Source organism: Atractosteus spatula, chromosome 11 (assembly GCF_055471065.1).
Source record: "Atractosteus spatula isolate fAtrSpa1 chromosome 11, fAtrSpa1.hap1, whole genome shotgun sequence".
NCBI lineage: Eukaryota > Metazoa > Chordata > Actinopteri > Semionotiformes > Lepisosteidae > Atractosteus > Atractosteus spatula.
This window is the reverse complement of record NC_142716.1, coordinates 42,785,678-42,798,570: the sequence shown is the minus strand read 5'-3', so window position 1 is coordinate 42,798,570 and position 12,893 is coordinate 42,785,678. Positions and strand designations below refer to the sequence as shown.

At 40.8% G+C, this 12,893-nt stretch overlaps 1 protein-coding gene across 1 annotated transcript in view; it reads left to right on the top strand.

Annotated features, from left to right (window-relative positions):
* The window catches only part of LOC148824097 (guanine nucleotide-binding protein subunit alpha-13), a 33,151-nt gene extending 22,225 nt beyond the window's left edge, over window positions 1-10,926 (top strand). The window contains exon 4 of the mRNA XM_088927498.1: window positions 5,768-10,926. Coding sequence (XP_088783624.1) covers window positions 5,768-6,340 — 573 coding nt within the window. The 3' untranslated portion in view covers window positions 6,341-10,926. The remainder of the gene's footprint in view (window positions 1-5,767) is intronic.
* Window positions 10,927-12,893: the final 1,967 nt, after the last annotated feature.

The following is a 12,893-nucleotide window of genomic DNA, read 5'->3' as shown; positions in this document are numbered from 1 at the left end:
TGGGGTAATAAATTCAGTGAATTGCTGCACCTGCCAGTTCAGTCCACAGGATATGCTCTGGTGATCACAGCAGTGCAGGAGCTTCCAGTTTCCACTGAGGCTCAGCTGAACGGTGTGATTTCCCCATGTTCTGTAGGTGCTTCTCCATCTCGATTGCATTCCATTTGTCCCTTGCCTTTGATTTCCTGCCTTTTAATTTGCTAGAAACAGAAGAAATAGTTTAACTGTAAATCCACAGGTTCACTAAACAAAAACTGGCCGATTTCTTAGTTCTGCCTGTGGGTGTGTAGTTGTAATTCCTAGGTGACCGTCATTACATAGGAATCCGAGTACTTTCTCTTTTCTCTTCGTCTGCCAAACTAACATCTATGTGTATGCAGACGTCTTTCAGCTCAACATGTTTTTAGAGTGAATTTATAAAGGCCTTATTCATTCACTGCACAGGTTAATTTGGAGAAAAGGTGTTCACTCTTTAAACACAAGTTAAGGAGTAACTGTTTAAAATAAAACTGACTGAGTGTCTGCTGATTTGTTCCAGGATATGATAGACTCCAAACTTGTCTGTGGCTTTAGTGGAAAATGTATTCATTCAGTGGACAGTCGGGGGGGAGAAAATCCTGACCAGCTGTTATTAATAACCTTTTGTTTTATGTGCTGATTCACACTTCCTGGTGTGTTATGGTTTGTTTTTTATCATAGCTACGGGAGCTTTGTAGCTTTCCCATGATTAGGAAATATACAGCCTCTATAGCTGAACAAAAATCTGTGCTGATAAGAGCCCATCTTTCAAACTTGGTCTATGCTGTAGTCATGTTGTCCACTTTATTTGTTTTGTCTTTAGTAATGGTTGTGTGCAACATATTGTCAGAGGACAGGAAATGGTCTCTGCAGGTTACTAGCCTGGGTCAGTTAATCTTGTTTATACACACAAGGCTAAAACTCTCATTGTGTGATGTTTGAAGTAAACCAGGCTGATTCTGAAATCCCAGCTGCACTGGCTTTAGGAACAACCCTGAATGGAGGAGGTGTAATTATAATAATTGCTTACACTTATATAGTGCTTTACAGGTAATGGGGTCTCCCCTCCACCACCACCAATGTGCAGCATCCACCTGGAGATGCAACGGCAGCCATAGTGCGCCAGAATGCTTACCACACATCATCTATTAGTGTGGAGGAGAACAGAGTGATGAAGCCAGTTTATAGAGGGGGATTATTAGGAGGCCATGATTGATAAGGGCCAATCTGGCCAGGACGCCGGGGTTACACCCCTACTCTTTTCGAGAAAAGCCCCGGGATTTTTAATCACCACAGAGAGGCAGAACCTCGGTTTTACATCTCATCCGAAGGACGACGCCTTTTTACAGTATGGTGTCCCCGTCACTATACTGGACATTAGGACCCACATGGACTGCAGGGTGAGTACCCCCTGCTGGTCCCACTAACACCTCTTCCAGCATCAGCCCTAGTTTTTCCCGGGAGGCCTCCCATCCAGGTACTCACCAGGCTCACACCTGCTGAGCTTCAGCGGGTTGAAAGTTGCAAGTTGCAGGGTGATATGGCTGCTGGCACTATACACCATACACTGTGTACCAGGCAATCACACAGCCCTCATAAACACTAGTAAACTGCCTTGAATATCATGATACCAACTCTAGGTTGGGGGAGAATCTCATTTGTGAATGTTAGGTGTGATGTAAGGCTTGAGAATGGTGTTTTGGTGGTTTTATGAAACTCCTCATCATAAAAGAAAAATGTTTCTATGTGCTAGCGAGACATACTTTTTTCAAAGCACCAAAGCATTTGAGTGAATGGTAGTATATATATGGAAGACATTCATAGATCTGTCTGTGACTTTATAGCCTACAGTTATGGAGGGTTCATAGATTCTTTTCAGTCTTCTCCTGGATCAAACCCTGTCCAAATTCCCTATATCAATATTGTCAGCCTTTTCTTTGGCATCCTTGTAAGCTTCTTTAAGCTTCTTAATTTCATCCCATGAGGCCTTCCTGTTGATCCAGTCATTTTCCTTGGAATCCCTTTCATTTTTTCCTTTTTCCAGTAGTAACTCATTTTTGTTTCTGTGGCCAGCCCATTCTCCTAACCAATCTTCTAACTAATCGGGCTGAAAGTCTATCAACAGATTCTAATAGTAATGTTACTTGATCTTTACTGATGAGATAGAATTTGCTCTCTTATGCTCATCCATGTGGCTTTTTTTAATAATGTGGCTGGCAGGAGGAAATGAAAGTATTTCATAATACCGAGCCGACCATTTTAAAAACAGCGTTGAGATAACTATTTTGATGCATTGTCATCCAATATGTGAACTAAAAACCCACAATTGTTTATAGTACTGGCATAGTAGGACACGTTACACTTATGTCTGCCTGTTCATTTAATTTAATTCAGAGCTTCCTGTTCCAAGATCTTGATAAGTTGTGCATGGAAAAATACTTTCACTGTGTTTTTTAGTTGCACACCTTTGTGACTTTTGTTAGTTGTTTGAAATGTCAGATTTTGCAATCATTTTGAGGATCTTTAGATTATCAACAGCCCTGTGAATGCTTCTGTACAGATATCAACCAAGATCTGTAGCATGTATTTAATTAAATACTGCTACCTTAGTATTTCTGTGTAGTTGGGAGTCTTAGGCATTGACGATTGGGAAAGTTCCCTGAGTGCTTAAGCTCTCTAAAAAGTGTTCCATTCAGATTGTGTGCTTACAATTTAACTGACTTTCTGTGTGCAGCTCTTGTTGTTTCTTCCTAATTTGCTGCGTGATTTAGTGACCCAATGAAAAAGCTTCAGAATAAAAGTTTCCCTCCTTAAAAGGTCCCATTTTCAAAAGTCTGAAAAACCTGCAGCAGTCCTATTAAACCTTGGTAGGTTTGTAGATGAAAAAATCATGGAGTTGCTGCACGTTTTACTTTTAGGGAGACATGATGGATATAAGCCACACTTAAGAATAAAGACATGTCAGATTTAAGATTTCAGCACAGAGTTTTAAGGAATGAGAGAGTAAGCATAGAAACTAGTAAGCAAAGTAGACTGAGGTGAAAAGGTGGAGTGGAAAATTCTTACCATGAACTAGAGTAAAAAGAAGTGAGTTGGAATTAAAATGTAAAGTGAAAGGACTGGGGAGTAGTCAATAAGGAGTTAAGGAGAAATGGAAAGAGGGAGAGTAAAGGTTGCAGATATGGTAGAGAAGGGGAAGGAGCAATTTGGCCAGGTGATTTAAAAGGGAGAAAAAAGCAACCTTGGTCATTTCCATTGTAATACATGACAATGGATTCTCCATTGCCAGGTGGCACATAGCTCATCATTCGGGTGGCACGGTGGTGCAGTGGATAGCATTGCCGCCTCGCTGTGTTGGCACCCTGGGTTCAGTTCCTTGGGCTTGTCTCCGTAAAGGTTCTATGTTCTCCCCGTGTTCGTGTGCGTTTCTTCCCACAGTCCAAGGCCAGAGTGGTATGTTAATGGGCTTCTGGGAAATCTGGCCCTTGTGGGTGCCCAACGAGGGACTGGCATCCCATTCAGTGTGTGCCCTGTCTTGTGCCCATTGCTCACTGGGATAGTCTCCCAGCTCGATCCTGACTTGGATAAATAGGTTGAAAACTGTTCTGATAGAAGATCCTCAGTCTAGTGGCACCCAGAGCTTGCTGCAGACTGCTGGAGTGTTTACAGGGCTCGTCGTTCTGTCGCTGCCTTGCTGGTTGGGTGGAGTCAGGGCTGTGGGCATGTCACATGGTGCTAGTGGTGTCGTATTAGTGAGATCAGTCTGTGCAGCCAAGCTAGACCTCAGCTGAAGTGTGACAGGAGCTTAATTCTGTATCATATTAATTTTCATTCTGGGTTATGTAATTAGACTGGTAGCCTGATGGGACCAGTATAGTCTGTGCTGACTCAGAATTCTGTCAAGAGCCAATGGAGATTTTTAAGTTTTGGGCATGGCAAATTGTTAAAATCCTGATTCATTCCTCTTTAAGAATAAATATCTGAACTTCCCCAATACATTTCCCCAACTTTTTTACCCGTATCTTCTTATAGGTAAGAAGCAACTTAAGGATGCACTATTCTGTATTTCTGCTTGCATTTTTCTAGTACACAAAAAGTACACAAAAGATAAAACAATCTGTCAAGATCAAAACTTTGCACACCAGTTCCCGTGAATTGGCCTTGAGATCAGTGCCCATTCTCAGCTCATGAAATACTAGTTCATTCCTGTGACTGACTACATTGAATTTAACACATTACAGGAAGTCATTATTGCTCTTTTATTTGCCGTTGTCCGTATTTTAATTCCGATTTGACAAGTTGTTAAAACTAGTTATGTAGAAAAACATTTTGCAGTTGGTCATTTTGATATGCAAGCAGGATTCCAGGTATCAGTTCCTACATTTTCCTGCTTTCATATCTCTCTCGCTTAATCTGATTCTGGTCTCATTGCATTAGGCTTGTTGGAACTAGCTTCAGATAATTCCTGCAATGGTGTGAAACAGCTATTTTCTTTTTTCCCCTCATTAACACTTTACAGGCTGTTTCTTCTCTTACACAGGGGAATCCTTGGAAGCTAGCAGCAGGGGCTGATCCAGACTTGTCTGGTTTATTTACATTTCTTTATAGGAAGCTGAGGGTTCTTTGGAGAGGGGGCTGTGGCATTGATTCGATAAACCTAGATCAGAATTTGCAGAGGCTGCATAATAGGGGGGGCCATCTTTGTCTTGACAGATCTAAACTGATCTGATCTCACCGGTTTGTCGAAAAAATTTATTTCTCAATGGATATTCTGACCATAGAGCTGTAATATTATGAAACAGTTCTCTTGTAAGCTCAGTCTTAAACTAATGTGCATTCAATTTGAATTTTACTTAAGGCCACTGTCTCTTTCCGTTTCAAGTGTGGAATCTTTTGTAACCAACAAATTAGTTTTGCTTACCACCCAGACTTCCAGTGCCCTAATGAATGCCTAGCTTAGACAGGGCAGGGCAGCAGAGAGAGACTATAGCACAGCTACATATGATTTTTCTGGAGGGGTACCAGGGTGAATTTAATATTTTTGTGCAGATATAATATTGTTACTCTTAAGGTGTTATCTAGAATGTTACGTATTCTATGCATTTATCTTGTGCTTGTTAGATTTCACATATGTCATAATAACCAAGTGACAGAGCACGCTGACTGGTTTGCCGCCTTGCCCTGAGCAGTGACCTCAGTTTTCATAAGTACAGTAGTTTGCAGCCGACATCACTGTTATCTTCGCACGATATACATAGTTTTGTGGTAATGTGGACATAGTTTATACCCACAATATCCTGCCATTTCCACATCACTGGAATGTCTGTGGCCTAAAATATGTTCTGTTTGCTCCAGTTTTCATCATTGTATCCTCTTGAACCATTTTACTCTAAATGGGAATAGATGTGGATGTTCCACTTGCGTCTCCGGTGTTCATTAGTCAAGCACATTTCAGCAAAATGAGCAGTGTGTGCTTTTTGGTTCACATTTTCCAGTTTTAAGTCATTGGAGATGCCGACTTGTTTGTTATTATGGAGTTATTTTCCAATTAGGAAAATTGGCGTGCAAAGTTTGATGTGCATGTTGTCGGGCTTCAATACTCGTGGAACATTTGTTTGCAGATGAAGCAGACCGACACTGCTGTGAGAGCACCTGGCTTTGTGTGTGTGCACGGACGTGAGAGGTTCACTCCTTTGTCTTCAGTACCAGATCTCTCACTTCCTGTGTCCCCTCTCTTGCTTTTCTGCAGGATTACCTGCCATCACAGCAGGACATCTTGCTGGCCCGGAAACCCACCAAGGGGATCCACGAGTACGACTTCGAGATCAAGAATGTGCCCTTCAAGATGGTGGATGTGGGCGGGCAGCGGTCGGAGCGTCGGCGGTGGTTTGAGTGCTTCGACAGCGTCACCTCCATCCTCTTCCTCGTCTCCTCCAGCGAGTTTGACCAGGTGCTGATGGAGGACCGGCAGACCAACCGGCTCATGGAGTCCCTCAACATCTTCGAGACGATAGTCAACAACCGCGTCTTCAGCAACGTCTCCATCATTCTCTTCCTCAACAAGACGGACTTGCTGGAGGAGAAAGTCAAAACTGTCGCCATCAAGGACTACTTCCCCGAGTACGAAGGGGATTCTCACAGCCTGGCCGACGTGCAGAAGTTCCTGGTGGAGTGTTTCCGCAACAAGCGCCGGGATCAGCAGCACAAGCCCCTGTACCACCACTTCACCACGGCCATTAACACAGAGAACATTCGTCTGGTATTCCGCGACGTCAAGGACACCATCCTACACGACAACCTCAAGCAGCTCATGTTGCAGTGATGCTCAGCTAGGACTTTTGTTTTGGTCTTTTTACTCCATTTTCATTAACCTTTTAAAATTCTTTCATGTGGGGGAGGAGGGGTGGGGGTGGGGAAGGGGCTTGTCCTGGAGGGGAGAGTTTTCATCTACATCAGCCTTCAGAATGTTTAAAGTTTGTACGCCTTTGCGACCTAGTGATGTAAAGATGATACTCCCCCTTTTTATTTTTATTCTTTTAGAAACGTCTATAAAAATGGCCTTTATCGATGTTTTATGCTTCCCTTCTCTGCTGATTCAATTCAAACCACTGATGCCTCATAGAAGGCAGTCACTTGTTATTAATAACCTTTGTAGTTGAAAATTGAGAAGATGGTTCAGGATGGGGGCATAGGCAGCAAGAGAGGTGTTCTAGGACAGCAGTGCAACGGTATCGGCACAGCCCTCGTCTTAACTCATGGAGCCTTTACTGCTGTTGAAATAGAAAGGGCTGAAACACTGAGCCTTCAGATATTTTTCATTAGGAAATGTTTTTGGGCCAAAAGATTTCCAGTCCGTCAGGCCTTAATTTTTGTATGTTTCTTACAAAGTTCTTAAATAGCAAAGGTTTACACTTTTTGCCTTGTGACTTAGTACTGCTGCTGGATGTGAAAAACAAAAAACCCAACAAACAGGGATTAGGAGAGCATACGCACAGACTTGCACCTGGTCAGACTTGTACTGAATTGTACCTGTGCTGTAGTGTGCTGTGCTGGAGTGTTGCAGCTACAGTACATAGCTTAATCTCAGGGCTGAATGTAGACCACTTTATGTATAAAAGAAATAAGTTTGACAGATTTCAGGTCTCCAATGAAACCCATTAATTACGCCCATCCAACGGTAGTATTAAATCCTTATGGCTTGTAAAGGTTTTATATATATGTTTGTATAATGCCTCTGTGAATTCTTACCAGTTCTTCTTATTTGTTTTTTTTGGGGGGGAGGAAAAAAGTTTTGTTTTTCTCCTTAACGGTTTTGCAGCCAAATCAGGATCAGAATTTCAGTATTCTACAACGGTGAAACAATCATGTTTGTCGACCACAGTGCCATTTTTTAAGGTACCCATAAAGGTTTTTATTTCTCTTTTCCTATTTAGCCACTTGCTTGCAAAAGGGATAGAAATCATTTTATTAATCTTGTAAAGATCTGTTTGTTTATAGATGTACAGAAATTATTTGGGATTTTTTTCCATTAATAGTTTTTTTAGAGGCATTATATATGAATCTTGAATTTGGTGTCTGTGATGTTTTTCCCCACTGTTATTAAACCCATACAAATCATGTCCCTTTTCTGAGAAAGATATCTGGGCTCTTGAGTACAAGTGACACTTTATGGCTTTTCTTTGTTTTCTGTTGTAAGGACAGACATGATTTTCTGCCTGATGCAGTTCTTTTCCATTTTTAACTCGGTCTGAATTAGACTCTCCCCAGCCTCTCCTGATACTCTGACTTGTTCCTTTCATGATGTCAGTGCTAATCATACTTAACAAAATGTCTTGCATTTCCTGGTTCATCTCATGATAATTTGCAATAGTACCTCTCATCTGACTGTTTAGCTCTGTTAAAGGTCTAATGTGGTGTCTTCCTTTAGGATGTATGGATTTTTAGCTTAAGGAAACTCACTCTTCTTTTGCTAATGCACTTCCATGTAATAGGAAGCTGATTCCTAACAGCTGCTAATCGAAGTTCAGTCTGCTAATAATGGAGGTAGTAATATATAACCTAAACGTTTATTAGCATTTTCCCTGGAAGCTCATCTTACCCCATTTATCTGTGGCAGTGCAATAAGCTTTAGAGGATTTTCCCCCAATTCTTTCTGGAGAATCAGTAATAGTTTATTTTTAGTTTTCCAAAAACAGACAAACACTTCCAGTTAAGAAAGATTTTAAAAATGGCTGCCTTTATTAAGTAATTTGTTGTCTGGCCTGGGGGTTTTAGAACAGACCTTCCAGTGGAGTGCTGTCCAGTGTTGTTATAAGATAACACTGTATCTCCTATGTAATCTTGTTGGCACACAGTTGAATCTTGGTGCTCTGTACCTCTTGCCTCATTTCTGTACATTCTCTACTGCTGGGCTGGCAGACCATGTGAAAGACTGAAGTAACAGTATTGATGCAGAAGGAAAAATGAAATACTCGCAGGCAGTTCTGGCCATGCAGTAAGCCAAATGTAATTTTTGTAGATCTTAAATATTGAATCAAAAGCTAACTTGAAACTGGCCTGCCTTTAAAGAAGGAAACGTTTTCTACATTGACAGCACCTCACAACTAGAATCACTGTAAAAGATGAGCCAGTGATGACTGTAGATCCTTCTTGCTCTGTATCCTGCTGTTCCAAAGATGTTTTGTCCTGCACAGATCATTTGTGTGCTTTGGCAAGTTCGGTGAACATGAGGCGGTGGGGTATAAATAAAAATGTAATACTTTTAAGACACTTGATGCCAAAAAATTTCCAGAAGTCCCCCCCTGGGGAGCTCTGAAATTTCATAGCTGTCTGGATATTGAAATAATTGCTTGGCAGCCTATTGACTGTATTTGATTTTGGGCTTGTGTAGACCAGACTGCCTTATTCTTTTGAAAGCTAATGTATTCATCTCCAGCGCTGAGTAGCGAGACTTTCAGAATACAAGCAGCAGTGGACAGAGGGGTTCTGTTGTTGAAGTGGCCTTGTGAGAGTGAATCAAACAAGGGCACTTGTATTTTCTTTTCGCATTGAGGCAGTTTGTATGTGCTGGTATTTTCCTTTTCTTGACAGATTTAGCAGACAGGATATGCTAGGAACTGTAATCCTTTTTTGTCATTAGATGAGCAGTTTATTGGCCTAACATCATTTTGTGACCTATCTAGCTACATTCTGGTGGATGTGTGCTGTTTTTTCCCATACAAATGTAAATAAAACTCATTGAAAAACGTTTCTAAATTCTGGGCAGTCAATCTTGTAAAATCGTTTTTTTTTAGTAAAATACGGTGTCAGCCTGTGGTTTCATTTGAAGAATGAATTCCGCCCTGACTAGAAAGTGTCCAGTTCCATTTCATTCACATTATCCGACATGCTTACTGTTTGTATCAGGGCAGGTGCTTTTGCAGTCCCCTTTGCACAGAAATTGACTAAGTGTTAAATGCAAGTGGTTTACTATACCCTGCATCCCTTTGTAATTAATAGACTTATTAAAGCCAAGCACATGCCGTTTTTTTGGACTGACTCAGTAGCATCCTGCCTGTTACCTGTGCCTTGGCTGTTTTATTATGAATTCTAATAGGGTTTTTTCATACGCAGGTTTTAATAGTGTGTACTGTGCATACGTGAGCGTACTCAGCCCTTGCCTGTCACTGGAACATACTGCCATAATTAGTTTCGAAAGCTCTTTGAGTTTCTGCGAGTCAGTAGATGAATCTTGAGTCCCTCTGGACGACTTAAAATGCAGACGCCACATTACCAGATCATCTTTAGAGATGAGGAAGACTGACTCTGGTAAAAAGCTATCATCTTTATGCTTAATGATTTCACTAAGTAAAGTCTCGGGTACTTTTTCTTTAACTTGGGGCATGTAGCTTAAGAGATAGGAGACATGGTATGTTCACAGTCTAACTTTAAGCAGACACTTTTTTGTTAATCATTGGTTTATATTGAGGGGTGTCACACTGAGGGAGGTGGTGGAGGAGAGAGCCACTCTTAGCCACTGAATGGTGGTGGGGGTTGTTAATGTGCTTCCCAAGTGCTGGGTATTAAAAGGCCAGGAAGCAGTTTTTCATGCCTTGGATGGATTTGCTGTAGCTATGTTTTGTGCCAGACAGTTGGCAGCCCCTTTGGCTGTCCACTGGCTGTTGTCTGTAATGCTGACCGTGTAATGCATGGTTGGCCAGTGTTGATAAAGTAGAAGAAAATAAATTACTAATTACCTGGTATACAACGACACTGTAATGCCTTTCTTTGTAATGACTATGCAATGGTTTTTTTTGTAAAAAGTTTTTGACTCTTGTTCATACTTTTGTGAGGTTGGGAGTAAATGTTTCCTTCATGATAAACATTTGGATATTGTTCCCCAGGGCAATTAATGCATTTCTTAAAGTTATGCGATTGGTTTTTCCTAAAGGTGAAAATAAAAGATACAGGCCTTTCTTGAAATATTCATTTTTAGTGTTTGTTTTTTTTTAGTGTAGGTTTTACTTTTTGCTTTAGAGAGGTCTGTGCATGCCAGGTAATCTGTTAGTGTTTTTTTCTAAAGCCAGTGTATTATAATACATTAGACACAAGGAGGGAAAGCTGTGTATCTCTTTTTTTACTGTACTGAATTTTTACTGTAAAATACATGTCATTTGAGACATGTTTGTATTTTGTACATCCCCTTGAACTTCAGAGATTTTTCTGCATTGGCCAGACCTTTCTACACATCCGTGCCAAACCGTGTTTCGATGGGATGGGAGAGGACTGGGATCTTGTTCACATAGTGCAAGCGGATGTTCACTGTAAACCATTTGTTTTATAGTAAGTTCTTTTATAGTAAAGCCCCCAGCTGAACTGCTCTGCTGTCTTACCCCTTTCCATCTTTTCAATAAACTTTTTTTAAAATGACCTGTGTTGGATTGCATGTCTCCTCTCATGATAGTGCTCTGTTCTTTTTGAAACGTATTCAGTGTTTAAAATCTGCACTGCCCATTCAGCTTAAACACACCTGCTCTCATCATTCCCTAATAGTGCAGGAAAACAAGGCGTCATGTTTTTGGTTTAGCATATTTCAGGGTGTTATTAGAACAGAAGCACTCTTCTACACCACAGGAGCAATAGAGAGAATAATTTCACTCTGAAAAGTAGAGAGAACACACAACGTTTCGGGTGAAAGTCTTCTCAAAGCCGAAGGAGGCTCAACATTCACATCTTTCTCCTCGTCAGAATGGCGCTAACCTTTACTTGTTTCTGTGCTGCCAACACAAGCTGACACGGCTCCCCACTCAAATGTCTTCATTGAAAAAGCAGACCTGTTCATTTCAAGAAAGTCCCACAGCTAAAAGTTGGGATTTGTTTTACTTTACCTTTTAACCAAACATTACCTCACTTATGGTTAGTAATCATTTGTTTGTCAGTGGTGTTACTGTCTGAACCTTTGGTATGTGTGCCTTGCAGTTATGCAGCTTGTTAATGTGCTGCTCTAACACTTGTGCACCGTGCCCAGTGACTGGGGTAGTAGGTGGCTTTAGTAAATAATCACCTAGGCCTTTGCTGGGTTGAATGGACTTCATTGTTTTTGTGCCATGCAAATAAAAACTGTTAAAAGACATGTAATGAGTACATTTCAGCTCTGTCCTTTGTTGCTTCAATGAATGTATTGTATATAGTTCAGGTGGGTAGCTGCGTCAGCATGCGTAGGCTGCAAAGGAACAAGTAATAGGTTTATTCCATGCTGAAAAAAAGAAGAAAGAGAACACAACGTTTCGGCCGTGGAGCCTTCTCCACGGCCGTGAAGGCTCCACGGCCGAAACGTTGTGTTCTCTTTCTTCTTTTTTTCAGCATGGAATAAACCTATTACATGTATTGTATATAGTTTCCAGTCCAGGGGAATTCGGAATTTAAGTTTCCACTCAGTGCACACTTTCCTCGTTTGTTACTGTTAGAAGTAAAATGAAAGCAAACCAAATGAACAAGGTTGTTAAATGATATCTATATCTCAATTAACCTGATCTGTGAGAAATGTCCTGTCCTCAGTAATTGGAGCTATTCTTTTCCAATGTACAGAGTCCAGCCTTCTGAGCAAGCAAGTGAGAAATACTCTCAAAGCCAAGCTGACAAACTATCCAATCCGTTCGAAGTCTTCAGATGTCAGAGTTTGTCTTCATGGATTTGTGTCTTGTCTTCTCCCCATTTCCAAGATTACTGTGTGCATTTTGATGGCGAACCAGCTCAACAGCCTGTTGGGCTGCCAGGATCTATGTTGTACTGGTGCCAGACATCCATGCCACACAAGAAGTAACTTCTCATGTGAACTGGACAAAGGCTGCAGAGTACACGTTTACACATGCAGTATCATTTCTGCTCTTCTCCATTTCCCAAAAGTAATTTATTCATTGTAATATGTTTTGTTAAGCTGCTCTTATTTGACAGTGCTTTCTCCTGTACCTTTACTCAATGTTCGGTCAGCTCAGTTATAGCTATGATTTCTACTGTATTCTTCTGTCTGCAGCACAATGGTCTATAGATGTATAAGAAATTAAACTGCTCCTTATCAGTATGCTGGATTTGTTCAACAAAATAAGTGTAAAACTGTGTAAATTGGTACATAGAAAAAAATCATAATACAAGGCATTGATAGTACAAAGATGTTACTTAGTATTTAAGTAATTACTGCACTGCTGTACATAAACTATGATGTAAAATTTTATATTTTTAAAAAATAACTCCCAGAGGTTGCTCTTCGGTTATGTTTGTCCTCCCCGCCCACCTTGATTTATGTTTCTTAAGCATTTGCCCAACCTCTTGCTTCACAGTGTATGCAATTAGACAAGACTTCAAGCTGAGTTACTAAAATAGCCATGTTTGATAGGTAC